This window comes from Aptenodytes patagonicus, chromosome 5 (genome assembly GCF_965638725.1).
Source record: "Aptenodytes patagonicus chromosome 5, bAptPat1.pri.cur, whole genome shotgun sequence".
NCBI classification, from domain to species: Eukaryota; Metazoa; Chordata; class Aves; order Sphenisciformes; family Spheniscidae; genus Aptenodytes; species Aptenodytes patagonicus.
This window is the reverse complement of record NC_134953.1, coordinates 1,915,393-1,930,676: the sequence shown is the minus strand read 5'-3', so window position 1 is coordinate 1,930,676 and position 15,284 is coordinate 1,915,393. Positions and strand designations below refer to the sequence as shown.

The 15,284-nt window shown below is 35.2% G+C and overlaps 1 protein-coding gene across 3 annotated transcripts in view; it reads right to left on the bottom strand.

Moving 5' to 3' along the window:
• Window positions 1–1,811: 1,811 nt before the first annotated feature.
• BMPR1A (bone morphogenetic protein receptor type 1A) overlaps window positions 1,812–15,284 on the bottom strand; it is an 84,558-nt gene continuing 71,085 nt past the window's right edge. For 2 of the 3 annotated variants that reach the window (XM_076338305.1, XM_076338306.1), the window contains exons 4-13: window positions 14,383–14,545; window positions 12,394–12,496; window positions 11,005–11,104; window positions 9,759–9,858; window positions 8,689–8,833; window positions 7,742–7,934; window positions 7,055–7,352; window positions 6,101–6,276; window positions 5,200–5,330; window positions 1,812–4,133 (exon numbers count right to left, since the gene is read on the bottom strand). In XM_076338305.1, the coding sequence (XP_076194420.1) occupies window positions 4,008–4,133; window positions 5,200–5,330; window positions 6,101–6,276; window positions 7,055–7,352; window positions 7,742–7,934; window positions 8,689–8,833; window positions 9,759–9,858; window positions 11,005–11,104; window positions 12,394–12,496; window positions 14,383–14,545 (1,535 nt within the window). In that variant the 3' untranslated portion in view covers window positions 1,812–4,007. Of the gene's footprint in view, window positions 4,134–5,199; window positions 5,331–6,100; window positions 6,277–7,054; window positions 7,353–7,741; window positions 7,935–8,688; window positions 8,834–9,758; window positions 9,859–11,004; window positions 11,105–11,884; window positions 11,952–12,393; window positions 12,497–14,382; window positions 14,546–15,284 lie in introns of those variants that run through there. The other variant, XM_076338307.1, reaches the window with a different exon arrangement.

Genomic DNA, 15,284 nt, shown 5'->3' with positions numbered 1-15,284 from the left:
CCAAAGAATGTTTTTTAACTTAGTATCTTTGCTTTTCAAACATTTTAGACCCTTAAAATACAGTCTGAAGGTAGAGTACATGAAACGTATCCAACTGATTTGTTTTATAAACACATTCAAATGGTCATGTAGATCAAGATCTAAAATTTGATTCTAGACTACTACAGAGGTAACTTAAAATATTAATTTTACATTTTATTCCATACCTCAAAATAGACTAATTAAGAAAATAATTGGGGAAAAGTGATGAATATTGGGAAAACTGTCAGTTTCTTGAGTAAAACTCAGGAAAAATTACACATTGAGTAAAACTCGGAATAAACTCAAAATGTAAGCCTACATTTTTCTGTAGGAGTATCACGTTTCTTGTGGAATTTACAAGTTAACCAGGAACATGGAAACTTTCCTTTCAGTTGCTGTAACAGTAAGAATTATATAAGTGACTCAAATTATTTTCCAACTAACTGAAATCACATGGAGCAGGTCATATAAATAAAAAAAAAATCCCTCCGTATGTGAGTGTTTAAGAACTTCCAAGGCACAGTCTTGATACTCCCCAAGATATTTTCCACAGTTCTGATTTTTATATTTTAAAAAAAGAATTAAAACCACATTTGCCAGTTTTGGGGGCTTTTTTTTTTTTGGACTGTCAGATTGTCTTAAAATTTTGAGCAACAAAATGAGATTAATCACACTCTAACAGAAGAATCCTACTACCTTCCCTGACCTTAAAGGCTTCTGAACCTTACAGTTTTGCATAAAGCAACAACTTAGCTTTAGAATCTGCACTAAGTGTGCTTAATTATGTAAAAATTAATGGGCTAGCTTTGAGCAAAGTTTTTTTTTTCCAAGTGATTGCTAAAATATCTGTATAGACATACTTAGGCTCCAAACAGTGAATGACTGCATGGAATGTAGATATGTGCTCAAGTGCTTTATGCAACCAGGTCCTTTAGCGATAACATTTTTTTGGAATATCAGGGAATCAAGGAATGCTAAAGACCTAGGAGCTCCTGTTCAGGACAATGACAACTGCATATCCATGGTATGTTTGAGTATGAACCTAGTAACTGAAGTGCTGAAAAATTAAGGTTAAGCTTAAGGGGAAAAGATTTTTTTCTCTCTCAAAGATCATCTTTGCAGCAGTCAGCTCACTTCTGTGTTTAAGTGAATGTGTATATCCATTCAGGTCTTAAGATGTCTACCAAAGATCACCATCCTATTGCCTTGCAAATGCCTAAACAATGCAGGAGAAAATAAGTGAATAATTAAAAACTATTGAAATTCACACTTCCAGCAATGGCTTCCTGAAGACTTGGGAAAAATGAATTTAGAAATTCACAAAAGAAGTTTACAGCTAATAATACTGTGGCAACTTCTAAAAGAAATAAAATATATTCTAAATAGGAATGGGTTAATTTAAATAGCCCTCCATGCTCTGAAATTTTAAGCTAGCAGGGAACTTACATAAACATTTTTCCTTCTTATTGATAAAAATCCAAGAGAAGGAAAAAAAGCTTATCCCTTAATTTTTTTGGCTCATACCAAATATTTTCCAACTACCTGTGCAAAAATTATGCGCGAAGACATGATTAACAATTTCAAACTCATCATATATTTCTTGGCAATGGACGGAGAAATGTTCTTTTAAAAAGCCCTTTTTCATGAGGATTGTGGCACAGTATCATATATCTCTTGCTGTTTTCAAATAAGTTAAAATCATAGTTGACACACCTATGAACTTTTCAGCCAGAATACATATTAATACTTAAAGGCATTACTGAACAAAAGTAATGACTTTATTTAAAAAAAAAAAAAAAAAGAGAGTCCCTCGAAATAGCTAGTTTTCTATAAAATATGTAGAACTGTTAAATAAAGTCTGTACATCACAATAGAAAATAAAAATACTGCAATCTTTTGCCTGACCATTTACATTATGTGAACTACAGAATTAGAACAAAAAAATAACGTTAGAAGGTTGTAATTGTTCACAAATCACATTAGTTCTGCATTACATTGTTTTCTATCAGTTGTATTTGCAAGGGAAATTTAAAGGCATATCAAAACAATCTCCATGTACATATTTTAAGACAACAAATAATCTGGCATAAATCAATCTGAAGTTTTAACATTTTTTCATCAATTTTAATATTATTCCTAACTTTTTTCTTCAAATCTCGACTATGGCGCGTGTGTGTGTGTGTGCATGTATCTAATTGTACACACGTACCTAGGACTAGGTGGGTTTTTTTACTGAAGCACAAAACACACTGTATAAATAACTTCCCTTTTTAAAGTTATCTAGAACAAGATTTACAGTACAAAGTTATAGGCACTTAAATTATCAAATAGGTTCAATGGTTCCAATACTGTGTGTTCATTCTTCTGATGACTGACACATTTGAAGCTTCAACTTGCTTTATGGTACTATTTTCTAACTTCAAAGTAGAAGTGCCAAAGGAGTTATAAATCAGTAATTCTGCCTTACAGTAACCTCATGGAGGGGTTCTGGTTTTTAACCAACTTGTCTGGATCAGTGAAGAAAAGGAGGGAACTACAGTTTCCTGTGCACGCCAAATAGTTGGCACAATAGGACCAAATTTTGCAATTATGTTAACTTACTTTATCTTCATGAATTACCTTTCAATCACATTCCTCCCAAATGTGCCTAACTAGAACTTAAACACCCACTGATTTACCTTGTCTCAAATCTTGAATTTTGTAACTGTCCACTAAGTGGCCCACAGACGTGGCCTCCTGCATTTACATCAGGGCAACCCAGCTCAAAACGTTCTGCACGTTGTGGATCTTATCTTCAAGAGTTCACATACTTGGTTCTCCTGGTCTTGACCTTTACTGGATTCTCTAACCTTCTGAGTGCCCGGCCTGCGCTTCCTGCCTTCCCTCTTTTGTGTCTGTAAATTAGACTCGTTCTCAAGCCTTTCAAAACTCATCTTCTGCCTAGTTTTTTGTCAAATGATGAAAAAGCGTGCTCCTACAGCTGACTGATTCCCTCCTGTATGGAAAGAAGTTCAGAGCATGACAGACACCTACCAGTGAGTCTCAATAAAGTAGAAAGGCAAAACACATCATCAATGGTCTTTCTATTAAGATGTAAAGTATTCTACAGCAAAAATGCTGGTTGCATGTGGCATTGTGAAAAATATGCCAAATTTCATAGTCATCCAATTATGGAGCCCACTAGACTGTAAGTGAGGTGACCAAGGCAGTCTATACCTCTAAGAGAGACTGTTTCAAGCTCTCTACAGACTCAGGTAGGCATTCCTTAATTTATTAATGGTTCACATTTTTGCAGTTCTCCTTGTGACCAAGACAAGAATAGAAATAAAATTAAAACTGAAATTCTGGAAGATAACTTAATGGCAAGGAGTAAATTCTGTAGCAAATCTGATTGTGGAGCCACAAAATGCATGGAGCCCTGACCATAAAACTTTGTTCATTTAAATGGTTTCTTAGCTATTCCAAATGACTGCAAAATAATCCTGGCACACACATAAAGGCATAAGGAATTGTTAAACTGAGTAGTATCACAAACAGATTCATAACATACAGGCTGTTTCACAAAAACTTGGTATGGATTGACTAGGTTTTATCAGGTAGAAGGCAAAAAAAAGCTTATATTCTCCATCTCTGTTGAATCCATATAGCTTGTTAGGCTTTCACAGAAAGCACTGTAATCTGAACATTCAATTCAGTACCCAGAGTTTTACTGGAGACTCACTAAGTATGACTGAAGTCTCAATGCAGCTCAAACAAAACCAAAATGTGTATTTTATCAAGGCTGTCCATATACGTAGCATGTAGTATATAGAGGCTCTCAGTATCACAGTCTATGAAGTACTGAAAGGTTTGATTAGCAGCCTGTAGAAGTGTGCTGAGAAAATATACTGAATCTCAGTTATTTCCTCTTTCCACATAGGTCTCACCCATGTTTGAGTGAAAAGATCTAGGAGTCCAGCTTTGCTCTCCAACGTCAATTTACTATGTCAAATCTTTACATCTTGTGATTCCACCATCTTGGCAAGTGTCTTCTTGATCCTCAAGGCAGTGAGCCTTGAGGCAGGATTATGAGCCCAGCATTCAGACATTAATTTCAATATTGCTCTTAAGCACTGTAAAATAAAAAACAAAGGAACAGTATTGTAACTGACAGACCCGACAGGTGTATAATTTTGGTTTGCTGTCAAGCCCAAATTATAGAACTCTTAAGTCCAAATGTGCAACTTACATTTTCTGCAAAATTGCTGATAGAGAACTATTATAAACAGATCAACTAAAAAAACCCCACAAAAACAAAAAAAACAAACCAAACAACCACGTCCCAATCCTTCTTTTTCCTCCCCTTCACTGCCAAGTATTACAGTAGCTGGAACTAACTGAAGTGTTTAGTTTCACAAAGATGCATTACCAGAACTTATCATTACAACTCAAGAACAGCAGTAAAAACCAGTAGCAATAAGCAGAAAAATTTCCATATATATAGCAGAAAAACTGTAGAGAACTTTTTCACTGAAAATGAAGACGTGACAAAAGTTCTTTCAGCAGTCAAAAAATACTATGGAAAAAACTGGGAATTCCTAAAAGAAATCAAGGATTTGGGAAAGAACAGATATGGCATATCTAGCTTGCTATGTGAAATAGTTACGTCTTATTTACTGTGTTCAAGCTGTGGCCCTTTAAAAACACATTTAAATTTAATATTTTAGTTACATTCCAGGGCAAGCCATGATATACCAGTAAAAGAGAAAAAAAAGAAAAAAAAGATGAAATCTACAAACACAAAGAAATCGCTTCACATTCCATGAATTACCTTATGCGACAAATCAATATGCTATATACATTAAGACTAATAAAACCAATTAAAAACTCATTTAAATTTTAGCTCCAATCAAAACTGAAAAATATTCCACTATCTAAAAAGATCTCAAAGTAGTATTCGTACATTTGGATGCTGCTTAAGGGTATCTTCCCCTTAGATCACTGAAAAGATACATTAAAAATATGGTATTCTGAGTTGATTTCAAACATACCTTTCTCCTATTGTTGCTGTGAAGTTTTCAAAATACCAGAATGTCTGAATGTAGTCCCTATTTTACAATGTTTTAGTATTTATTAAACTAAAATACCCTTCCATATTAACGAACAAACTGAACTAATTTTTCCTTTCAGCATACTCACTTCATCACTATTCCATCTATTTGATACTACTGGGCGTAGGCGTTTGACACACACCACTTCTCTCATGTCCTCATAGGATGGATCATTTGGCACCATGTCATAATATGGCAACTGATACTCCTCAACAATACCTGTAGATAATTGTGAAAGATCAAGAACCATTAAAAAAAAATAATAAATCTATGTATCTACTCTGAGATTTCCTTAGCCAGGAGCAAAAGTTAACTCAATTTTGTGCCAAGGCAAACCCACCACACTGTTATACTGTGATAAAAATCCAAGAATTTCACTATGACAATCAGGCATTTACCAGAAAAGCTCCAATATTATGAATATTAAGTTTAATAGCTACAATAATTCCTTGCAGTCCCTTTGACTTTGATACCCAACGTAGAATTTGACATCATCTAATCCACCACATGCTACAAAGAAACAGGGAGAAAGCGTAAGATAGAAGAAAAGAATACAAATAAAGATCTATAAAGTCACAAAAGAAGAGTGAAAGAAAAGGAAGGACGAGTCACAAAAATATGTGTAAGGAGAAAATTGAATGACACCAGAAATGCAAGAAAGTATAATAAAAGAATAATATCTTATCAATTACATTTTAAAAGTTTTATTAACAGAACAGGGGTGAAATACATCTGCATCCCACTATTTCTCCCAGACCAGGCAACTCTGCTTTTTGAGCAAGGAAAAAAAGCCCGAGATGCTTAATTGTAACAATCAAAAAGGTTTAGTTCAGTGATTTTCAAGCTGTACTCTGGACAGACTGTTATTACTGCTTTTAAAGAATGCAAGCCTGTTGATACAGCAGGCTTGTTATATTATTTCCTGGAGAAGTATTGGTAAAGTGAGACAAGGGCCTGGTAGATTTTATACAAAATATTTAAAAGTTTACCTCCCGTGACGCAGCGCCGGGCCATTTCCCAGATGATCAGCCCAAAACTGTAGATGTCAGCCATGATGTACGGTTGGAAATGGTTTTTATTCAGGCTTTCATCTAGGACCTCTGGAGCCATGTAACGTTTTGTTCCCACTCTAGTATTCAAGGGAACGTCAACTTCATTTGTGTCACTGCATGAAAATATTAGGAAGTTAGTGAATTGTGGAATATTACAAGACATGGTATGAAATCCTGTATGATGCAATCACTACACTGCAAAGCTCCCATTTACAAATTAAATTCTTTCTTTTCTTTCCCTTTCAATACTACACTTACAATACATTGTACCTCCCTGAAAAAGGTTATCTAGAAAAATGGTAGTAAGTATGGAAGTTGACAGGTTACTGCATCTTTTGCAAGACACTGAAAACATATGAAAAAATTGAATTAAAAACCACTATAAAGATGAGTATATTTGGCAACAACTCAGAAAATTATTTGCAAAGGCTTATGCTTTCTTTCAGGCTGTATTGTAGCAAAAGACAATTCTCTGGCTCTGTTGAACTTAAAAAAATTAAAGGAAAAGTATTCAATAATACTATTATAGTAGTACTTTTTCAATTAAGTTTCAACTCCGTTAACACTGTTCAAATTTTCTATGAGATAATGTATAATGAAACTACATGATAGCAATTACTATGAAAGGCCAGTTTTGAATAACGAATGAATTAGTCTCCTCTTCCTTTCCTCTACAAAACTATTTTTATTTTCCACAGGAAGAGTCTTTTCTTTGTTCTCTTAACAACCTATTTTCATCTCGATGCAATCAAAGGAAGAAGAGCATTTTACTCTCAAAACTGAAAAAAAATGAAAGCATGCAATCAAATGACTCCAACTTCCTTTTAAATTGGACATCTGGCACATTAAAAAAAAAAAAGTTTTCCCATTACAGAGGATTTGTTCATCTACCTGTTAAACTTGACTGCAAGACCCAAGTCAGCAATGCAGCAGGTTCCATTTTTCTTTATCAAGATGTTTTTACTCTTCAGGTCCCTGTGTGCTATAGCAGGCTTGCCTTGTGTCCCATAAATTTCTGTGTGTAGGTGGCACAGACCACATGCAGCAGAATACGCCAGTTTGAGGAGAGCCCTGTTGTCTAGCGTAGTGCATTTCAGAAAATCATACAATGATCCATTTTCATGATAATCTGTAATCAAGTACAGCTGTGTCCAGGAGCCAGTGCCTTTAATATCTGCAGCTATGAAACCTATGAAATATATAAACAAAGTTACAATTTATTTGTACATGATTTTTTTATGCAACAGGTTTAGTAAGAATTCCTAAAGCTGTATTGTCTTGGACTGTATCAGAAGATACCTGTTCCCGTTATGAAAACTAATAATGTAAAAGCTCAGATTTCAACTATACATGAGGTTACCATTCCAGTCCTCCAGCAAAGATATTGCAGACATGTTTCCAACCAAGAGCAGCAAGATTCTACCCTTTTAATAACATTTTATTAGCATACATTAAGGGACACCCATCTGGTTATTCCATAGAAGCCACCATATACCCCTCAAGCCACCCACTAAGAACTCCTCCTCCTTCACCCTCACACAAGCCCTCCAGTAGCCAAACAATGTACTGCTTCCTTACCAAGGATGTTTTCATGACGCATTAAAACAGTTTGGTAAATCTCTGTTTCTCGGAACCAACTGGCTTCTTCTGTGGTGAAAAACACTTTCACTGCGACTTTTTCACCCCTCCATTTGCCCATCCATACTTCACCATATCGTCCTTTTCCAACTTGCCTCACCATCTGAATTTGTTTGGCAATAGTGCGCTGAACCTAGGGAAGAAAAAAAAAATTAAAAAAAAAAAAAAAAAGAGGGGAAGGTGGAGGAGGGAAACCCAGGAATTAACCAAAAGCACCTGGACAACCTGCTTCTCAAGCTTGCATTGCTTTGAATTTTGATCCTATTGTAAAATTTGCTCTATATTTTTTTCCACTATTCCCATTTCAAACTCATTATTGCTGCCTCCAAGGAAGAACTGTATAACAAACCACAAAAGATTAAATCAGCTCAACTTCTTATTTAATTCAGATGCATTCTCTTGCATTCTATTTGTTTCTGTTTTATAAACAGTCATCTGTCTCACTGGCTAATTTTTATGCAAGTATTATATAGGATGGTGAATCAAAAATTATGAACAACTATCAGCCAATAAAAAGCAAATCTATTTTATCCGACAGTGGACACTAAGAAAAAAAAAAATCTTTGAGTTCGCTCAATTCGATACTTGTATTATCTATTCATTGCATTTTTATCTTAATGTCTGTAGGCTCTAATTTTTCTTTAGATTTTGCTGATGCCAACAGATTTCCTAACATATAATCTAATTTTGCGCTTCATTTTAGTTAATTATGTGAAGATGGGCTTTCGTACATGTTTAGTTTGTACTGTATCTTTCACAGTAATTGCATATAAAATAATTAACATACTATATGGATAAACTGCTTTGCTCTAGGCATTAGGTACAAACCAAACTTTGTATTTGATGGAGAGAAGTTCAGTGAAGAAAAATCTTAGTTTATGATTTACCAACAACGGTAGTCCTGATCCACTCCCAGAACTCTGTGACTGGTCAATAAGGTCTTTTAATGACTCCCCAGCTGGAATAAATGCTTCATCTTGTTCCAGGTCACGATTATAACAGTGCCTCTTTGCCATTGACTTACAGTAATGCCTGCAAAAATAACAGGAGAAGTTAAGCTGAACTCCAAAACACTCTTCAAAATACGTAGTAAATTGAGCTAGGAAAAAAGCTATTTAAGCGTACACGTTTTTGTAAAAGAAAACAAATAATCAGATTTTACTGTACTATTTTTTTCAGAAATGTAACTTACACTGTTTTTTAATATTCAGAAGTTGTTGTAATGCGTGTAGAGGCACGTCAGTTTATTACGAGTCAGGTGGAAAACCAGCATTTTTAATACTCCGCTCACAGCCAGTGTTACTAGTATAACACCGCTGGTTTTGGTTTAAACTAACAGACTGAACTTTGAACCATGGCAGATGAGGCTGACACATGCATATTTCTGCTGAAACTGCTAGAACAATGATGATCTCCAGCACAGGGCTGGAGCTGACAGAAGCAGGCATAGTCTCTTAAACAGCACATGCATGAATTGCCAGAGCAATTCAGCTGGTCAATTATTTAGTTTTGAAACACAGCAGAAAAAGGAAAAGTTATAAAACACATCCTTGTCGCTTTAGGTTTGCAAAAGCACTTTACAAAGGTAAATCTCAGAAGTAGATGGAATTTAACTATCAAAAGTGACTGAAGATCCAAAAACATAAAAAGCATTAAGATATTCCTGTTTACTGGATGCTATAGCATCGAAGTCATATGTAGCTTAGAAAACTGTAAACACTGTAGCCAGAGGAAAGGATCAAATTCAATTAAATTCTATGCTGTGAACATTTCATTTTATCTAGCAATGCAAACTGCTATCCACAGAAATGTGAAATTAAATTACAACAGTTTCACTTCCAATCTATTTTTGTCAGAAATACGTAAGATTAACTGAGTACATTTACAAAGTAACTGTTCTGTTTACACTCATTTGAGAAATTAAAAACCTTGCCAATAAAGAAACCACTTTGCTTACTTGTAACAAAAGCAGCTAAATAAGATGATCATGACAATTATGCAGACTGCCATAGAAATCAACACTGCCATCCAACGAATGCTGCCATCAAAAAGTCCATCTATTTTAAGAAAAAAAAAAAAGTAAAGTTTCCAAAGTCTATTAATTAAACATCTACTGTCAACAGTTTATTTAGGTATGATATTTTCATATACTGTGTATATGAATGTGCACAAACTGAAACACAGGAGGTTTTGTCTGAACATCAGGAAATACTTCTTTACTGTGAGGGCGATCAAGCACTGGCACAGGTTGCCCCAGGAGGCTGTGGAGTCTCCCTCCTTGGAGATATTCAAAAGCCGTCTGGACACGGTCCTGTGTAACTGGCTCTAGGTGGTCCTGCTTAAGCAGGGGTGTTGGACCAGATGACCTCCAGAGGTCCTGTCCAACCCTCAGCCAGTCTGTGATTCTGTGACAGTATGTGGAGCCACTTGCAAAACGTCAGAAAGGAGCAAGACAGCTGAGGCATATAAAATATCAGTTCATATGAAATTACATAAAATTCATAGTGTTTTAGTATCCAAGTAAGTATTTACACCAGAAAAGCAGAGATAATTTCATTTGGATGACAACAACAAAAAAAAAAAAGGATTTAACTTGAGATTTTGGAGTTTTAGGTTTTGGTTGACTCTTGTTAGTTTGTTCTTAGAAATAGAAATGAAGAATTTACAGCAGTAAGATTCTGAGAAGATATTAAGCAACAGTCAAACCAGTATGACTTGTCTAGCAATGAATAAGTGCATGAAAATATAAACTATTTTCACTGGGAACAACAGAAAGAAGAAAATGAATTTACAGCAGATAACAGTTAACAATGTCAGAATACTTTTTTTTAAGATACATTCATCATGGCAAAAGCACAACAGAGATTAAGAAAACCATTTTAAAAAGAAAAGAGAACAGGCTGTGGAAACAGAATAAAAACAGATCAAAAGATCACATGCAGATCAAAATATGAGTAAGAGAATAAAAATACCATGAGTGACTGATGGATGAAAAGATTAACTTGGAAGTGGCAGAAAAGGAAAACTGGAAATAGAGTATGAAGTGTAGTACCGAGCTTCATATCAAAATTACTTAGTAAGGAAAAAACAGATCTGTCCAATACTGTAATTACATGTTCTCCTTATTTTTACCTGTTGATCAGAAACAACAGCATCCACATAGCATTTATTAGTAGCAGTGTGAACATCTAGGAGCTGTTTACCTGTACTGTCAAGTGGTGGTAAAGTTGGTTGTAAATCCTGATTGCAGAAATCAGTCCGACAGCACTCAATTGTTCGACGTAACTGTGCTTTAGGTGAGTCCTGTTGAAGGAGAATTGAACAAACATTCAGATTTTGAAGTGATCAGCTAGGACAGAGACAGGTGATGCTACTGATACAACACTGCACAGACGAAAGTTTAAGCTATTTTATTTAAAAAAAACAGTTCAACCTCACCATTTAATGTATGAGACAACTTCACAGTGGCAGACAAACATCAAATATCTTTGGGTGCATACATTCTATGTTCACTTTTTTTTTTTCATGGAACTTTTTCACTTGGTACACAGAAACAGATGGTCCCTACTTAAGTTGCTTTTCATACATTGCAAAATTTTTAAGCTTGGTCAAAAGCAGTTAATCGTATGTTAAATAAATACTGCTCTTAAGTCAACAGTGCTTCCAAAAAACAGTGCTACTGACAGCTACATTATATAGAAACTCAAGTCCTAGAGATTTAAAATTGAGTATCCAAAACAGTGATAGCATTTTGAAAGCGCGGGGGGGGGGGAGGCAACCCAGCTGGTGATTACCTCTGAAAGCTTTGTTTAATGTAAGCAATGTGACAAAAGAAAAAGCAAAATCCAGTCTTCCAAGGCAATACTCATTTGCCCAGCTAGCGCTATATCCCTGTCTTCTAAACAAATCCTTGCTTTATTGTGTTTTCAGTTCCAACTTTTGTAACAGGTAAAGAAGTTCTAAAGGCAGCAGTCTGCTTAATTATACCTCTTTAAATCAAAAGCGAGTTCTATTCATGCAATTAATGATACATAACTCTTCTAGAAAGGGAAAAAATGTTAAACATTGGACAGGAAAACATACACATTTGATAAACTGTGTGTACATGTTCATGAAACTTTAAGGGAGCTCTTGTGTAATCTGTGAAGACAATTCCTTATGATTATGCTCTTCTGTCAAATGAACTGAAGAAAACAAGAAATTCCAAATTAAAACAATCAAGAAATTCTGCATTAAAACATAAACTACTCAGATCAATTAGGTTGACTATAAAGTTGTCTCTTCAACTGAGGCAACAGCTGACAGAAGTCACAGGTTGATGTCTTCTGTTCATTTTGTCAGTGGCTTACAGATACTTGCAGAGAACTCCAACAAGCTAGGATTCTATTCCAATCTCTGCTCAAATACCATTAAGTGTCCTTTCTGTCACTACTCACCCACGATTGTTCAGTCCCATTCTCCTCAGCAGTAAATGGCAACATGCAAAATTCTATGATTGCAGTTGTAAACTAGAGAGATTTAAACTGCTTATGCAGTTTCCCTACATAATCTCCACGGAGGTCTTGAATTTTAATGATACCTCCTTTTTTTACCTTGCACTGGAAATCTGAACCTTCATACTTCATGCAGCCAGAAGCAAGCGTGGGTTCTCCATGCTCATCTTCCTCAATGATAGCAAAGCAATGCCCGTTAGTTCTGGAATAAACATATCAATTGTGCTTTACCAGCATGTTTGTTGTTTAATATGCAGCATTAGTTGACCGCGAGCCCATTAAGAATACTAGAATGGCAATATCTAGAAAAATTCTTCTTTAACACAGTGGTTACCATGCAGTTTGAGAACAAAAGACCCCCACGGTATTTTCAAATAGAACACTGTAGGGATGTTTTCTCACGAATATTCTGTCTTCTACTTCCTCACCCCCCTTCAAGATTGCTTGTATCCAACCACACACATGCAGTTGTTCAGAAACAACTGAGGGGGTGGAAGAGCGGAGATCTGACTAAGGCAGCTTACTGACTACAATTTTATAGGTTAAAAAAAAAACATTCACTTGTGTCTGTTCTTGAAACTGCAATGATAAACTCTTGAAGTCCCAGCAGTATGTGAAAGGTGGCTATTTCAAGGTCAAAAGCTCAACTATACTTTTCCCACATAAGCTCTCTCAAATATTCAGCCTTCAGGGCAAAACAAACACCCAAACCCACTTTCTGAAGTTGATAGTACAAATAGATTATGTTCTTTCAAAAAAACGGCACTTCTATACTACATGAAAATGTCGTCAATATTTGTAAGGAATCCCAAACCAATTAGCAATGGTAGGTCAGTGCTTTCAATACCTGTAAAATTAAGATTTTATTAAGTAAATCAAAATTCATTCATTCATTCCCTCAAGACAGATACTAAGGAAAACAAATCCAAAAATATTTTTGTTTGCCAGAAATTGTTTATTTAAATGAATGTAAAGAAATGCAGATTTGGGAAGCATAATGCCATAAAATACCCTGCACATGAAGACCGCATAAGTGTTATTAACTCTCTAACAGCTTTATTATCAGAATAGTGATCTATACAGCCATTAGTTCAGAGGCAAAAAATTAATAAGGCCTATACTGACCGCATACACTAGAGGGCGATAAAAAGCAAAAAATAAATGCCAAAGGAATTTAAAAACAAAATACTGGATCATAACCGAACATTTTCCAGGTGCAAAACTATGTTTGTAAAATACTACCTGTGTTTACATTTAAAAAGATAGTAGTGTTTATTCCACCTCCTTGGGTTCCACAAAAACTGCTTTATCTGCCAAGTGACAGCTTTAGACAGGCTTACTATTACGTGTTTATTTCACACTATATTAAAAGTGAAGACACAAATTACAGTAGCAAATAATATGTTTTCTATTATGTATCTTTATATTATTTCTTAAGGAAGAAAACAGAAGGGCCTTAAACATGGAATGGTAAATGAAGAGAAAAAAGGAATAACAGGAACATTTCATGACATGAAAAAACCATCTTAAGCAAGCACATAATCAGTGCATGAGTTTGTTAGGATTCTTACGCCTATCAAAGCTAAAACTACCCTCCTGTCCCTATATGTTCAGAGATTTTTCTTTTTTTTCCCCTGCTTTTCCCTCATACTCTACAACTAATGAACATGTAACAAGAAGAATTCTCAGTAAATGTCTATGTTTCTAACATTACCTTTTGACTACTAGGTGAAGAAATATTAGACTAAGCAAGCAGGTAGTCATATCAGAAGGTTTAGATTTGGGTCATTTAATACTCACCCAGTTATAAAATGCTACAGGTTATTTAAAACCTCTGTCCCTCAAAGCAGTGGCTGGGGGCAAAATGACTGGTTGCAAGTGGTTCTAAGGTATGGTGAAAGCAGTGTTGTTTACATACAGGTGACTGGGTTTTAGTGCTCAGCTCTCCACAGGACCAGTGAGTTTCTAATCAATTATGGTCAAATCACCTGACAGAACCTCAGTCAGCGCTCTAGAGATAGTTTGCTCTCTCACAAGCAAAAATGAGCCTCTTCAAAGAGCCTCTTCTATCCTGTACACAATACTTACATGCATGTGTTATTAATAGCATCATCTGGACAATGTCCTGAGCAGTAGCACTTAAGAAAAGGTAAGGTGTCCTCTGGAGCGAGTGTTACTCCATTTGCTTGTTTCTTTTGGTCAGGATTTGTCTTCATTCCTGTACCATGAAGCATGCTGTCTCGATTTTGACCTGGACATTTAAAAAAAAAAAAAAAATTAAAAAAAAAAAAATTTTTTTGCATCTCTCTGATAACTGTTCAAGAGCTTTACAGGCAAAACACGACAATAGAATAATTATATTAACAAATAATTAAATTAGACAAGACATAAGAACCTCCTCTCCCAAGATTATGGCAGAAATTTGAGCTAACCATTTTATTCTAGAAATACCTAGCTCAAATATTTTATATCTTAACAGCAGATCTTCCAACCATAATCAATATAAACAGAAAGAGGATATTTTCCCTTTTTGAGGTGGGGCAGAAAAGTAGTGATGTAACTGGTAAGAATTTTCTGAAGAAAGGCGCTCTCATTCATGCGCTTAGAAAACCAAAATGCTGACCGCTTGATAACCACAACAGTATAATTTTATGCATGACTGAACATACTTAATATGCAATTTTCTAATTTTCTGAACTGAAGTAATTTTTTATGGATTCACAGTCTCATAGAAGAGCAGTAATAACTCCAAAATCTCTTGGGTTTTTTGATCTCTGTATACATTAGTACTTCAAAACAGAGCTAAAGTAAATCTTGTTTGCAAATTAAATTTCAGTAAATGACACGAACATCCACACAAACAGGCTTTCAGAGAATAAAAATAGGGCTAAATTACGTTCCAAATAGCCCTCAATTTCTCAACAGGAGGAGAATTGAGCATCATTTGTTCTAGTTCATGTTATTAAAGTACCTTTGTGAATGTAGGCATT